At 42.5% G+C, this 16,566-nt stretch overlaps 1 protein-coding gene across 1 annotated transcript in view; it reads right to left on the bottom strand.

Moving 5' to 3' along the window:
* ADAMTS12 (ADAM metallopeptidase with thrombospondin type 1 motif 12) overlaps positions 1-16,566 on the bottom strand; it is a 451,387-nt gene that overhangs the window by 9,281 nt on the left and 425,540 nt on the right. Inside the window, exons 22-23 of the mRNA XM_064271103.1 lie at positions 13,220-13,363; positions 4,770-4,929 (exon numbers count right to left, since the gene is read on the bottom strand). Coding sequence (XP_064127173.1) covers positions 4,770-4,929; positions 13,220-13,363 — 304 coding nt within the window. The remainder of the gene's footprint in view (positions 1-4,769; positions 4,930-13,219; positions 13,364-16,566) is intronic.

Consider the following 16,566-nt stretch of genomic DNA (forward strand, 5'->3'; position numbering starts at 1 on the left):
TAAAAGAAATAAGATAACTTAGAGAAAATAAAAAAATTAAACCTTATATGAATTTCATAACCAAACTTACAAGATGGAGTTAGAGGATATTTCTATTGTGATGTCTGGCTGAGAAGAATCTGGACATTGAATGATTTCTTTATTTATTCTATTATTGTACTTTAGATGAGGGTTTACAGAACAAACTAGCTTCTCATTAAATAGCTAGTACATATATTGTTTTATGACATTGGTTACCAACCCCACGACATGTCAATACTCTCCCTTTTCGACCTTGGGTTCCCTATTAACAGCTTTCCTGTCCCCTTCTGCCTCCTCGTCCTTGCTCCCTGAGCTGGTGTGCCCCTTTGGTTTGTTTTTGTTTTATGGACCTGACTAACCTTTGGCTGAAGGGTAAACCTTAGGAATGACTTCATTACTGAGCTAAGAGGACGTCTGGGGGCCATACTCTTAGGGTTTTCTCTGCCTCTCTCAGGCCCGTAAGTCTGGTCTTTTTTTGTGAGTTAGAATTTTGTTCTACATTTTTCTCCAGCTCTGTTCAGGACCCTCTACTGTGACCCCTGTCAGAGCAGTCAGTGGGTGGTAGCCGGGCACCCTCTAGTTGTACTGGACTCAGTCTGGTGGAGGCTGTGGTAGTTGTAGTCCATTAGTTCTCTGGAATAATCTTTCCCCCATATCTTTAATTGTCTTCATTCTCCCTTGCTCCCTAAGAGGTGAGACCAGTGGAGTGAATGATTTATTTTTTAAAGCATTTTAGAGGGTATAGGGTCAGGGTGGGTAACTGGCCTCTTAAATCAAGGAATTTCTTGCAGCTGTCCTTTCATATTGCTTCTATATGAGTTAGAATGGTTCTACCTTCATGAGAAGCCAGTAATTAATTTTTTTTTAATTTTTTTTTGCCCTGGTAATTGCTGGTGAGTAGAATTTGTGTTTTTTTTTTTTTACATCAATTGCTAGCCAACTATTAGCCACCATCTCTCGAGTGTGAGATTTGAAAATGAAAAATACCAAGGATGCATTTAACCCAGTTTTGATTATTGAAGATTGCATTGTCCATCAATAGGACAGTTAAAAACACTCTACATAGAATTAAAAAATAAAATCCCATAATGCTAGGCATGGTCAACCAAGACTAGGCTGCTGCTTCAACAATATGAAGAGCAACATAGCACAGAAGGGATTCCATAGCTTCAACATTTCTTAAAAAGCATCCCACAGAAGGCACTGAGGTGAGATCTGAAATTGACCCCTTGGTTTAGAACAAGGGTGCTTCTCAAATTTTCATGTGCATATGAATCACCAGGACCTTGTCTAAGTGCAGATTCTAATTCAGTAGGTCTGGGGTGAGGTCTGAGATTCTGGTTCTAACAAGCTCCCAGGTGATGGTGATACAGCTCATCTGGTGACCATACTTTGAGTGACAAGAGTCTGGAAGAGTAAAAATTAACAACGATTTTTGAAAATGAGCCCTAGGTGGTTTCATTTGGTGTTTCAAGTAGGCCAATGATAGCTCACTTACTGAAGCTCACTAATGGCTGAGGAAGGTGGGAGTGTGAAAGTGTAGCTCATGCGCCTCCGGACAGGACAATGCTGATGCATAACTGATACTCCAGAGTTGCCCTGCTATTTCTACTGTCTGACGATATATTATATAACTGTGTTTTTGTTTTCTTTAGCTTGTTCACTGCCAGCCTCCCCTTTGGAATACAAGCTGTCTTGGTGCTAGGACTGCTCTGACTGTGGAGCAGTGGCTGCACGTGGCAGATGCCTCATAAACGTTTGTGGAATGAATGAAGCAGAGTTGTGAGCAGCAAATACCAGATGCCTAACCTGTATTTTTGTCATTTGGGGTGACTGCCCCACCTGCCCATGGCCCTGGACCACAGGAGAGCCAAGTCTGGCAAGGCATTTCTTCAAAGGTAGTTTAACAATTCCAGTAGTAGAATTCCTGAATTTTTAAGTACCTACCATCTCCAGTGTGGGCAGGTTTTATGTATACATAAAATATGTAAGTTTTCCTCCCCCGCCCCATATGTGAGACTAAGCCTAGGCTGTCCTCAGTCATTTACCAGCCCACCTGCCACCTTTCTGGAGTTTGGTTAGTCTGTGGGAAATAAATTGAGAGATAGTTGGATAATAAATCTCAGTTCCCATCTGTGAGCTCCAGCACCTGGGTTGAATGCCCCCAGGAAATTCCTTAGCTTGTTTCCAGTATTTGGCAAAACTAAAATTGAGTCTGTGCTGCTGTAACTGCCCAGTACACACTGGTAGAGATGCTGCAAAAAGCACTGGGATGATTCAAAGAGCAGTGAGAGGGGAGAAGAAAGGAAAGCAAAGGATGTGGAAAGTCCACAAGCTAATTAGAGAATCATCTGAACGGCTTAAACTCAAAATGCTAGCTGGATAAATGCCTGCAAGTCCACATAAAACCCACTGAAACCAAACCTGCTCCCGTCGAGTCAATTTTCACTGATAGTGACCCTATAGGACAGAATAGAAATGCCCCTTAGGGTTTCCAAGCCTGTAAATCTTTATGGAGCAGACTGCCACATCTTTTCCTGCAGAGCAACTGGTGGGTTAGAACTGCCAACCTTTTGTTCAGCAGCCAAGCACTTTAACCACAGCACCACTAGGGCTCCTAAGGCCACATGGGTGTGTATACATGACAGCAAGCATGGAAAAAAGTCTGATTGTTAACCTTTCTAGAAAATTTTCTTTCTCTACCTTGGCATGGTTTAACAAACATTTTTGTAGAGAGCAAGATAGTAAATATTTTAAGTTTTGTGGGCCAAGAGGCCACATTCTCTTCCACTGAAGCGTGAAAGCAGCCATAGACAACACGTAAACAAATGACCATGGCTGTGTTCACAGGCTGTACAAAATAGGGGTTGGAGTGGATTTGACCCACAGGCCATAGTTTGCCAACCCCTGGCTTAGATGATAAATTGCTTAAGGAACCAGTTGAAAATCAGTGGCCATCAAGTTGACTTTGGCTCACGGCGACTCCATGTGTGTCACAGAAGAAATGTGCTGCATAGATTTTCAATGGCTGATTTTTTGGAAGTAGATCCCCAGGCCTTTCTTCCGAGGTGCCTCTGGGGGAATGTAAATCTCTAACCTTTCTGTTAGCAGTCAATCATGTTAATAGTTTTCACCATCCAGGGAATCCTGTTGAAGGGACAGCGGGGCTTAATGGAATGAGGGTGGTTTTAGGTCCAAAGTGACCTGGAACTGAGTTTCAGTGTTACCACTTACAACTGTGTGGCTTAAGTCACTGCACCTCTCTCCATCACATTTTAGTCATCTAAAAAATGGAAGAAACCACCACCAGCCTTACAGTCTAGCTCTAAGGGTCAATTATAATGCCTCCAGTGGGGCAACTGCTATCATTACGCTCTGCACAACTCTGCGTTTGTGAAACCACAGTCTAGAGCAGCAGTCATGCCTGTGGTGCCTGGAAGCAGGCTATCTGGGTTCAAATCCTAACCTGTCACTTCGTAGGCAGGTAACTTTGGGCAAAACACTGAAGTCACCTGTGCCTCAGTTTCCTGGCCTATAAAGAGGATAATAATAATAATGAATAGCTTCAAAGAGTTGTTGTGAGGATGAAGTATGTTCACACACATAAAGTGCTAGCGCTTGCCTGGCACAAAATGCCCAATAGTGACTACGTGGTGGTACCCACCACCTAAGAGTCACTTAGCAAAGACATCCAGCCAAGTAAATACTGGAATCAGGAGATCTGGCTGCTGACATGGGTTTATCATTACCAAGCTGGCTGTCCTTCTTTGGTAAGTCACTTTCCTTCTCTGGGCCTCAGTTTCCTCCTTTCTAAAATGAGGTCCTTTCAAGCTCTAAAATTTTACCATTTTAACCTATAACTTTTTCTAACAAAAACCAGTTTTTAAGAATCAATGCAGATGTTTAAAGATATATGACATTATTTTTGTTTATTTTAACTTGCATGCTTTTTAAATTTTTATTGTTGTTTTTGTCTGACTCAGAGCAACCCCGTGTGACAGAGTTCTTTGGGCAAAGAGAACTGCCCCATGCGGTTTTCTAGGCTGTAATCTTCACGGAGCAGATCCAGGTCTTTCTACTGCAGCGCCGCTGGGTGGGTTTCAACCAACAACCTTTTGGTTAGCAGCCAAGCACTTCACCGTTTGTGCCCCCAGGGCTCCTTAAATTTTTATTTAGTGTGGTAATTTTATGCCTAAAGCAATTTGACAAGAGGTTATACTTCAAAAATCAAATAATAAAAAGAAAGAGCTGCTGCTAAAATCTGAAGGACACGACTCACATGTTCAAAGGGTTTTTGCAATTCTAGAAGCTGTTAATATTTCTCATGGCACCGAGAACGAACTGGAATGGGTTCTGAGTTTTGCTCTTTTTTGTATTCATTGAGGGCAGAACAAAACCAAATGAACTTCGATTGATAGAGAGGACCATTTCGTGCTTGACTGAGTTCCTAAGAAAGGCTAGAGAATCTCTCAGAAATCTTTGAAGAAACAGAAGTGATCCTTATCCATGTGACTTCAGTATGCATGTGTTTGAGATGGGAAACCTGGTGAGATAATCCCTTAAGGAATTAGAGTTAAATGGCCAAAAGGCAGGAGGAATGGCTGGCTCCCAGGGGAGCTGGCTGGCCTCTTCAGCAGTAAGATTCTCTGCTCTGTAAAGGTGATGTGAAACCATCCACAAGTTGAGTCATGTGGAGTGATTTATTTGTGAAAAGCTTTCTTCCCCCCTGAGCAAACCCTTCCACTCACCCGCAGCCTTCCTGCAGGCTTGCTGGTTACATTTTTGGAATTCTGGAGGTTTGGGCTCATGATCACACAGACACCGGTTTTGGTCTTCAGTTCTGTTGTCCTCTGAGGAGACACAACGGACTGTCCTCTTTTGAAGGCCACCTCCACAGGAAGCGCTGCACTGAAAGAAAAAGGGACGCAAGAGAGTCAGAAGTCTCTTCCGGGTCACTGGGGAAACCAACAGTACACCTCTCGCCCCGCTGCGGTCAAATACGGGTAAGATTCAATTACCAGAAACCTTGAAAGAATAAATAAATAGAATAAGGGCACTAATAATTTGGAAATGTGAATTTAAAAGAGTCCTGTCTTATATGACTGTGGGTTGAATTTGGCCTAATTTGTCATTAGGTTCTCTAAAGAGTGTGCCCTTCTTTCCCATATTTGGGAATGTCCCCTCCCACTTCCCCCCTCCCCCACCACATACACACCACCGTACATGGCTATACCACTGGAATTTAGCTGGACCACCCCTCAGGCCCCTGCTAACAGATAAAGTTCCATTGTAATGTCATTATGTGGCCACCTGGACACAGAATGGAGATTCACTGGCTTTTGGAAGTGCAAAAAGTGAAAAACATTTTTTGGAAGTAGCTTATGTAAAATAATTTCTGGAGATGTCAGAAAATGTGTCTCAGTTTACCACATATATTCCTATGCTTTACATTCTATTTCATGTTTTATTGCTTTTAGCTGCATATTTCTTACATGGTTAAAACCTCCCAGAGGGCAGAAACCAGTTCCTCTTTGTCCTTTACAGCAATTAGAAGAATGCTAGACATGGCCTGACATTCGATAAATACTCACTGATTTGGCCGAAGGAGATTGCAGCATATCAATTTCTGGAAAAATCGCTAGTGTTAAAAGATTCCATTTGCTGTTTGAAATATTACTGGACACTCGCCCAGCTTACTAGATAAGAGAACATGCACACTGGGACACCACCGATAACTTCGGAACCCTCCTACCACACCCTGTTTCCCCCAGAGACCTTGTAATGATTAATTTATGTATCAACGTGGCTGTGCTATGGTGTCAGTGTTTAGTGAAACACTAGTCTAGATTAAATCAGTTGGCCTAAAGTAAAGCAGGCTACCTTCCATAATGTACGTAAGCATCATCAATCATTTGAAGGTCTTAAGAACAAAAAGGGAGCTTCCCTAGGGCATGTTCTGTCTCCAGACTATAAATAATTTTTGGCAGAACACTCTTACTCTCTTCACTCTAACTGTTCCCTGAAATGCGGATTTTGGGACATAAGCCTGCAGCCTATCTCCAGCCTATCGCCTGACCAATGGATTTGGGACTTGCCAGCTTCCTACAATTGTGTGAACTGATTCATTGAAACAGAAAGAGAAAGAGAGAGGGAGGGAGACATGTTGTTGTTGTTAGTTGCCATTGAGTTGACTCTGACTCACGGCAACCTGATACATAACAGAACAAATTGTTGAATAGTCCTGTACTATCTTCATCATCTTTCCAACCTAGGGGCTCATCTTCTAATACTATATCGACTACATATATATATATATATATATACACACACACATACCATCTGTCAGGTTACTGTACTGTGGTGGCTTGCGTGTTGCTGTGATGCTGAGCGATGCCACCAGCATTTCAAAGACCAGCAGGCTCACCCATGGTGGACAGGTTTCAGTGGAACTTCCAGACTAAGACAGACTAGGAAGAAGGACCTGGCAGTCTACTTGTGAAAAAACTGAGCAGTGAAAACCTTACAAATAGCAGCAGAACACTGCAGAGAATGGGGATTCCAAACAGCTAATCGTGCTCAGGAGGAACCTTTATACAACCAAGAAGCACTCATTCAAACAGAACACGGGGATACTGTGTGGGTTGCATCAGGCAAGGTGTGTGTCAGGGTTGTATCCCTTTATCATACTTTTTCAGTTTTTTACGCTGAGCGAATAATCCAACTGGAGGAAGACTCACTAACAACCTGCAATATGTAGATGACACAACCTTGCTTGCTGAAAGCGAAAAGGACTTGAAGCACTTACTGATGAAGATCAAAAACTATAGCCCTCAGTACAGATTACACTTCAACATAAAGGAAACAAAAATTCTTACAACTAGACCAATAAGCAACGTCATAATAAATGGAGAAAATATTGAAGTTGTCAAGGATTTCATTTTATTTGGATCCACAGTCAACACCCAAGGAAGCAGCAGTCAAGAAATCAAATGATGTACTGCACTGGGCAAAGCTGCTGCAAAAGACCTCTTTCAAATGTTAAAAAGCAAAAATGTCACTTTGGGGATTAAGGTGCGCCTGATCCAAGCCATGGTGTTTTCAATCGCCTCATATGCATGAGAAAGCTGGACAGTGAATACGCAAGACCGAAGAATTGAAGCCTCCGAATTGTGTGTGTTGGTGAACAGTATTAAACATACCATGGATTGCCAGAAGACCACACAAATGTGTCTTGGAAGAAGTACAGCCAGAAAGCTCCTTAGAAGGGAGGATGGCAAAACTTCATCTTACGTACTTTGGACATGTTATCAGGAGAGACCAGTCCCTGTACTTTGGACATGTTATCAGGAGAGACCAGTCCCTGGAGGAGGACGTCATGCTTGGTAAAGTAGAGGATCAGCAAAAAAGAGGGAGACCCTCAAGGGGATGGATTGACACAGTGGCTGCAACAATGGGCTCAAACATAGCAACAACTGTGAGGATGGCACAGGACTGGGCAGTGTTTCATTCTGTTGTACACAGGGTCACTATGAGTCAGAACGAATCCGGTGGCACTTAACAAGAACAATAACTATATATATATAATACTATATATATGATATATATATAGCATATATATATATATATATTCCCCTGTTCTTTCTCTCTCTCTGTGTATATATATCACTTGTTCTGTTCCCCTAGAGAACCTGAACCCTGACTAAGACAGACCTCCAATACAGGGGATAAGAGAAGAAACATCAAATATTTCTTAACATCTACTGCTTTATTTTTCTCTCTTCTTAAAACCTATATCATGGTGAGCAACTTGGGGCCTCATGTTTGTGTTATAAAGTCATAGTTTTCTGCGATTAAGCCTGAAGGTAATTTTAGTCAGTGAATTCACCTCAAATTCTCCATGCATGTGGATAAGAAACAAATAGTAAGAAATAATTTCTCAACTTACCTTGAGTAACAAAGTCTGCAGCAGAGGACGGAAAGAAAAGCAAGGGAAGTGAATCAAGCCAGAAGAAGATAATGAGCATGTAGGAGGATTCAGGAGATTTGAGCTTGTTTTGCTTACTGCATATGGTCCTGGGCCATTCACTTAACCTGTCTGTTTCTTCCTTTGTAAAATAAGGTTGTTAGATGAAGACCAAATGACTTCCTTTCCTGCTTTCTGCTTCTAAAGGTCTGGTTTTGAAGTCCCCATGGAACAAGGCTAAGCTAGTCCAGGATGCTGAAGTCATGCAAGTCCTCAGGGCACATTAAGATGCAAGAGCTAATTCCAAGGCAAGCACAAACATAAACAGAAGAGGTCACTCCCCCTATATTTAATTTAAGTGACTTCTGGTTAAGAAGCTGCATACATTTATGTTGCATTTAATTGGAAAATTAAGGAGGAAACATAATTGCTGATTTGGGTTTGTTAATTGTGGTAATGCTGTGAGTTGAGGTATTAGAGGGAAGGTACCTGCCTCTTACATGGGGCTGCGGTGGTTTGGTGGTACAACTCTCACCTTTCGTGTGGGAGACCCAGGTTAGATTCCCAGCCCAATGCACCTCATGTGCAAACACCTCCTGTCTGTCAGCAGAGGTTTGCATGTTGCTCTGATGCTGAACAGGTTTCAGGGGAGTTTCCAGACTAAGACTGACTAGGAAGAAAGGCCTGTTGATCTCCTTCCGAAAATCAGCGAATGAAAACCCTATGGATCACAATGGTCTGATCCACAACTGATCATGGGGATAGACTGGGCAGCATTTTGTTCCGCTGAGTGTAGGGTCGTCTTGAGTCAGTGGCAAATTCGACAGTAACTAACAATAACATCTCTCTTACGGTTCATATCCACTCTTTTGGACTCAATTAAACATGGGATTTTTGTGCAGAATGGAACACCCCAAATGGGCATGGGGTTAAGTTAAACCTGATCGGCTCCCAGCTAAGGCTACTGTCTAAATGAATTGTCCAGACTCTAAGCTTAACTTCACACTAACCTCATTCATCCTAGCTGTTCTGTTCAAATAGAATGCAAGGGAAAAACTGATTCCCAGGGTCTAACAGAAGATCAGTAAAGACTCGTTCTCTGAGAAGCTGTAACAGAGATACATGAAGACTGCATTCCATTATTATCACCACTCGATCAACATAGATCAAGTAGATAAACGTGAAGAAGAGAAACCATTTGATGCAAACACTTTCAATGAATGGTTTTCTTGCACTTGCTATTAACATATGGTAGGCAGTATTCCAAATACATAATAAATATATCAAGTTCAATTCTTGTAACAGCCATGTAATACAAGATTTATTTTCTGGTTTTACAGATGTAGAGACAGATCCCCCCTGCACCGCACTGCAATGAAGTGCTTTTATACTGCCTTTCTAGCCATGTTCTTGTATTTCCCACATGATGATTGGCTGGACCACAATCTTGCAAGGGTTGTTATTATGCAAATAGTGGTGTCTTAGTTATCTAGTGCTTCTATAACAGAAATATCATAAGTGGATGCCTTTAACAAGCAGAGATTTATTCTCTCACAGTCTAGGAGGCTAGAAGTCTGGATTCAGAGTACCAGCTCCAAGGGAAGGCTTTCTCCCTCTGGTTCTGGGGGAAGGTCCTTGTTATTGATCTTTCCTGGTTGAGGAGCTTCTCAGCACAGGGATCCCAGGTCCAAAGGACGTGCTATTCTCCTGCCTCTTGTTCCTTGGTGGTATGAGGTCCCCAGTCTTTCTGCTCATTTCTCTCTTTTATATCTCAAAAGAGATTGACTGAAGACACAACCTAATCTTGTAGATTGCATCCTGCCTTGCTAACATAACTGCCTCTAATCCTGCCTCATTAACATCATAAAGTTAGGATTTGCAGCACATAGGAAAATCACAGCAGATGACAAAATGGTGAAAAATCACACAATACTGGGAATCATGGCCTAGCTAAATTGACAAATATTTTTGGGGGACACAATTCAATCCATAACGAGTGTTTTGAAAATCCATCCAATAGGATTGACAGACTTTTGGTCTACTGAGGGAACTGGTCACTTTACGGTCCTGCTAGAGGGCCCTGCCTTGAAATTAAAAAAGCGTTTGCTTATATAAGGGTCAATCTCACAGAGTTTCGTGGGGACCTTACTATCATTAAGAACGGCCTGGAGTGGAGCAACTCCTTTGGACCCAGAGTCTCTGCACTGAGAATCTCCTAGATCTAGGAGAAAGAGCTGTAACACTGAAGAAAAAGAGATAGTGGGCTGATGGGCCCATGGAGAGAGAGCTGACAGTCTTCAGGAAAAAGACTTGCCTGCAAAGCTGGGTGCCTCTGGGCACTTGCCAGTGGAGCTTAAAGAGCTGTAACACTTGCCCGTGCAGGGCAGAGGCCTGAGTGTGCCCTGTACAACATACCTCCCCCACAGGCAGTGTGGTGGGACCCATGGGGCCCTTGGGCAGAATGCGCCCAGGTAGCATGGCGGTAAGAGAGAGAACCGCACAGAGAGAACATGGCGAGCACAAGCGGCAGAGGCCTAAAAGGGCCCAGTGGCAGAGGCTTGGGTGGTCCTATGCAGGGGTCTTTGTGCCGAGGCTCAGTGGCAGAGCAGAAACCTTGGGAGCTGAGCAGTCCCCACCCCTCCCCCGCCCCCGCCATAGCATGGTAGTAGCTGGAGGCAGTGTTGCCATGAACACAGCATCTGTTCTGAATCACTCCTGGCAGTCCTATGGCTACCTGGAAGCTTGAGGTATAGCCTGTCTGCATACGCAATGTAGATAGACCCACAGCAATTTACTCACCTTTCCCCTGTTTGTTATAGCATTTGTGGCCTTTCTATGGGGACTCATGTCCTTCATTTTGGGAAAAATATGAATTGGACAACTAGATAGATACTCTAACAAAGGGGTAGTGATTAAGTTATAGTCAATCTACTTGATGGATTTTTATTGTGAATAAAGGGTAAACATTAGACTTTAGGTTAACAAAGGTCAAAGTCTTGTTCAGCCTATGGGGGGAAATGACCTTGAAGTATGGCTTCCTTGGAAACTACAGAGCTAAGGCAAATGTAGAAAGTTATGACTGCCTGTCTACTGGGAAACGCCTGATGTGTAGAACTGTCTCGTACTGGTACCGGGGGAATTGTGAGTTGGCACATGGCCTTGAGCATGGATGACTAGAACAGTATACAATATTGACAGGAAGGCTTCTCTGTGTCAAGGTGACACATATGCACCTTGGCTCTCATTCTGTGCCAGCCACACATACCCTGTATGGGTCAAGAGGCAAAAGAAGGCATGCTCTGTGTAGCTGCTGGGCCTCATGAAGAGATGAGGCTGCTGTGTCTACTATTATTTCTGGTTCACATGGGTCTTTGTTTCCTAGTGCTGCTGTAACACAAATACAAGTGGGTGGCTCTAAAGAACATAAATTTATTTTCTGACAGTTTTGGAGGCTAGAAATCAAAATCAGGGTCTCAGCTGTATTGATTCCATCCTTGTCAGTAGCCCTGGGCATTCACTGGATTCTTGTTGCTTCTCACATGGCATCTGTCTTTCCCCATGTATGTGTGCCTTTGTGTCTATCTAATTTGTTCTTTCTATAATTCAGAAGTGATTAGGTTTAGAGCCCACCCTACCTGGGTATGATCTAATTAATGTAATAAAGGAAACTCTATTTCCTTACCCAATGGGAGACAGCAGCCAGTTGATAAATCTCCCTTCCTGCCCCTGGACAAACTGCCCAAGAGGCGGTGGTTCATACAGCTTTAGAAGACCACAAGAGTGAGCAATCAGCTGCCCCTGATACCAAGCAGTGGTCAGCTGGGTGGAGTGGTCAGTCCTGTAACCAGCACCTCATATTTGATTCCCCTCCTTTCCTACCTCATTTTTCTTTTCTATCACTCCTCCTTCTCTGAGGTTGTATTTCCTAATACAGTGCTAGCTTTTGCCTCAGGGCTATTTTCTAGAGAATCCAAGACAAGACAAGTTAGAACAATGGGTCAAGGGCAGAATTTTCTTTATTTTCTGTATTGCTGATATAGTGTTGTTTATGCAATAAATAAATTTGAGGAGAATAATAAATCATCCTCTCATTTATAGTTTATTTTGTTTATCTCTATCAAATAGGCTGGCCATTTAGTTGACGGCACACACACACGCAAAAAATCAGGCTAAGCCTAAATCTTCAAGTATAGGCAATCCCTATTTACTCAGGAAAAGCCAGAAGATTCACTGTAAGTTTGAACCTAAAAGAGCCTTTGCTTAGGTTTTATGCATCTGGAATAATTTTAGTATTTGCTGTTTTTTTCTTTTGGAAGTATATGATTATTTTTCTTCTGAACCCAAGACAGAAAACTTGATCATGATACAGCTATGGCTCAACTTTTAGAAGTCTTAGAGGAATTAGACTGCAGAAGAGTAAAAGAACTACCATATAGAAACAAGAAAAAGAAAGAGGAAAGATGAGGGCATATGCCTAGGGACCTAGTTGGAAAAAGGCAACATGAAAGCAAAACTGGCAGATTATAATAGAGAGTATACCATATATTCTCTGTTATAAATGGTTATGGATATGGGTAATTTTCTTTTTGCTTTTCTGTATTTTTCTTTACCTTTTTTAAAATAATTTATTCTCTTTCATTTTTTTGTTGTTGTTGAGAATATACACAGCAAAAAATACACCAATTCAAGTTTCTCCAGGTACAATTCAGTGACACTTACTTATGTTCATATTCTTCGAGTTGTCTAACCATTCTCACTCTCTTTCTCTGAGTTGTTCCTCCCCAATTAACACAAATAAACGCACTGCCCCTTATGGTTCCTACCTAATCTTTTGAGCTGCTGTTGCCAATTTGATCTCATATAGATTGTTCTTAAAAGAGGATCATGCTCAAGGCAGGCATTCTTACTAGTTAAGCTAGACTACTGTTTGGTTTCAAGAAGACTTCAGAGGATATTTTTAGACCAAGGTTTAAAGATTATTTTAGGGCAGTTTTTCTGTCTTTCCCTGAATATTTTACAATGAATATCTATTACTTCTGTAATCCAAAGAAAGCAAATGCTATTTTCTTTTTTTTAAGACAAAGGTAAAATTATTTAGAATCAGGAAATGTCAGGGTTGTATCCTTTCATCATACTTACTCAATCTGTATGCTGAACAAATAATCCGATTGGAGGAAGACTCATTAACAAACTGCAATATGCAGATGACACAACCTTGCTTGCTGAAAGTCTTACCAGGTTCCAGCTCCCAGTGGCCCAGTGACAGCAAGGGTGCTTGTTGCAGGGCACAGTGGACATGGGCCTTTCTGTCCAGTCACAGAAGCCGCCCGGACAAGACACTCCTCTCTCCTGAACTCCGCCTCCACAGGACCTAGAGCACTGACTCAGAACAGGGACAGGATTAGAGAAAAACCACGTGGTGACAACTTCAGCGATAAGGGAAGAATTTTTGGTATCACATTTGTTGTGCGCAGTGTTATGAGGAATAATGGTTCTGTAGCATCCTTGCAGGTTCCTTACAATCATCACTCTAGTAAGGCTGAGCAACAGTGATAGAGAGAGAATTAAAGAGAGGGAGGGAGGCCTGAGCAACAGTGATAGAGAGAGAATTAAAGAGAGGGAGGGAGGCCAATATAGGAAATCTTGAGGACAACGGGAAGGGAAAAATCAGAAGCGGCCAAATAGTTCAATGTCAAACAGTATGTCAAAAGGATGGAGTTTTGCTTAAGAGTCTAAATGAGTGGTCATTCTGGAAGGGACATAACATCATCTGGGTTTTGCCTTCTGACACAACTGTCTAGAAACCAAAACGTAAAATTTAGATTTTTTTTAATACGATTAGCTCTGACAATCCGAACAGGAAGCAAATAATTGCAATCCAATTTTAAAATGAAATTCAGTCTTCCTTCCCCACTACATAAAGGTTTTTTTTTTTGTAATTAATTTTTATTGTGCTTTAAGTGAAAGTTTACAAATCAGCTCAGTCTCTCATATAAACATTTACATATACCTTGCTATACGTTTCTAATTGCTCTCCCTCTAACGAGACAGCACAGTCCTTTCCTCTGCCCTCTCTCCTCATGTCCATTCAGGCAGCTTCTGACCCCCTCTGCCCTCTCATTTCCCCTCCAGACAGGAGATGCCAACATAGTCTCATTCTTCACCAGTATCATTTTCTATCCCATAGTCCAGTCCAATCCCTGTCTGAAGAGTTAGCTTTGGGAATGGTTTCTGTCTTGGCCTAACAGAAGGTCTGGGGACCATGACCTGCGGGGTCCTTCTAGTCCCAGTCTGACCATTAAATCTGGCCTTTTTACGAGAATTTGGGGTCTGCATCCCACTGCTCTCCTGCTCCCTCAGGGGTTCTCCGTCGTGTACCGTGTCAGGGCAGTCATCGGTTGTGGCCAGGCACCATCTAGTTCTTCTGGTCTCAGGCTGACGTAGTCTCTGATTTATGTGGTCTTTTCTGTCCCTTAGGCTCATAATTACCTTGTGTCTTTGGTGTTCTTCATTCTTCCTTGCTCCAGGTGGGTCAAGACCAATTGATACATCTTAGATGGCTGCTTGCTAGCGTTTAAGACCCCAAAAGCCACCCTCCAAAGTGGGATGCAGAATGTTTTCTTTATAGATTTTATTAAGCCAATTGACCTAAATGTCCTCTGAAGCCATGGTCCCCAGACCCCTGCCCCTGCTAAGCCGGCCTTCAAAGCGTTCAGTTTATTCAGGAAACTTCTTTGCTTTTGGTTAGTCCAGTTGTGTTGACCTCTCCTGTATTGTGTGTTGTCTTTCCCTTTACCTAAAATAGTTCTTATCTACTATCTAATTAGTGAAAACCCCTCTCCCTCCCTCCCTCCCCCCTCATAACCATCAAAGAATATTTTCTTCTCTTTTTAAACTATTTCTGCAGTTCTTATAATAGTGCTCTTATACAGTATTTGTCCTTTCCCCCTACATAAAGTTTTACAAATAAAGTTGTCCATACTAAAAAACCAAACCCACTGCCGTCGAGTCAATTCCGACTCATAACGACCCTATAGGATAAAGTAGAACTGCCCTATGGAGTTTCCAAGGAGCACCTGGTGGATTCAAACTGCCAAACTTTTGGTTAGCAGCCGTAGCACTTAACCACTACGCCACCAGGGTTTCCTTGTCCATTCTAGGTATTGTGAAATTGATGGATTTGCTCAGGGTTCTGATGCATTGGCTACAATGTTTGCAAGACAAATTTCAGCTAACAAGTTGGATTCTTGAATGGGATACAATTCTAAAATGTGTCAGGCTTTTTCGTCACTAGAGTCATTTTATAAAGTATATTGTCTCACTTTTACAAGGCTTTTAGGAGGAAATTAAATAATTCATCAAGAATCAAATTTTTTTTTTTTAAAAAAGCTGAGTTATTGCACAGTATCATCACCAATAAAACAACTGAGGTTGTCAGCATTATGCCCATCATGTCATGTACTATGTGTATGTGGCGGTACCATAGGAACCAAGCCAAAAAACCAAACCCACTGTCGTCATTATTCTGATTCATAGCGACCCTATAGGACAGAGTAGAACTGTCCCATTGGGTATCCAAGGTTGTAAATCTTCATGGAAACAGACTGCTACATCTTTCTCCCACAGAGCAGCTGCTGGGTTCAAACCAACAACCTTCAGGTTAGCAGCCAAGCACTTTAACCACTGAGCCATCAGGGCTCCTTACCATAGAAACAGGGAAGTTATATACAATTAACACTTTCTGCCCAATAAGAGAACTAACTAATTGCTTTCCCAATATTCCAACTTTGAGAGTCAGTCTGGATTTTTTTTCCTCCCATTTATTCAATCTATTTTCAAACCTATTTGAGAAGGAAAAGAATCCCATAGTTTGGATCCTCATGTATACCTACGCGTCTGCATATAGATTCAGGGCCTTCTGGCCAAGAAATCTCCAAGACAGTGGGATGGAAGAACGTGTAGACCAGTGTTTCTCAAAATGTTGTCCCCAGACCAGCAGCTTTAGCATCTTCTGGCTACTTGTTAGAAATGCAAAATGTCAGGTCCTACCCTATACCTCTGAGTTGGATGCTTTAGGGGTGGAGTCCAGCCATCTACGTGTTGACAAGACCTGTTTGTGATTCTGATGCATGCTACAGTCTGAGAACCACTGATGTAGAGACTCAGTCCCAGGGCTGAAGCGCGTCTGCTAAGCAGGTCATCTGGGCTGACTGTCCTTCACCCAACAGGCCCGGATCATCCCCAGGGCGGTAGACCACGAGGTGCTGTGCACAGTCAGAGCAGCATCCTGATGGGTTGGAGAAAGCATCTAAGGATGCCCAGTCCTGCAACAGCTCCAGGGAAATACTCAAATGACATTTGCATTTTCCATCTCCACTACTCCCTCAGAAAGAAGCCTTCCAAATTTACTGTTTGGGCAAGCCCTTTCACCTCCTAGCAGCCAGTGAACAGGTGCAGGGATGCATGAAAATATTGCAATGTCCTCAGTTTTTGCAAACTCAGTACAGAACAATGTAGAAAGAAGAGTTGGTGGGAGGCCCCCAGAGAACAGGCGCCCTATAATGGGGCTCCCAAAGGCTGGG

Source organism: Loxodonta africana, chromosome 2 (genome assembly GCF_030014295.1).
Source record: "Loxodonta africana isolate mLoxAfr1 chromosome 2, mLoxAfr1.hap2, whole genome shotgun sequence".
Classification (NCBI taxonomy): Eukaryota; Metazoa; Chordata; class Mammalia; order Proboscidea; family Elephantidae; genus Loxodonta; species Loxodonta africana.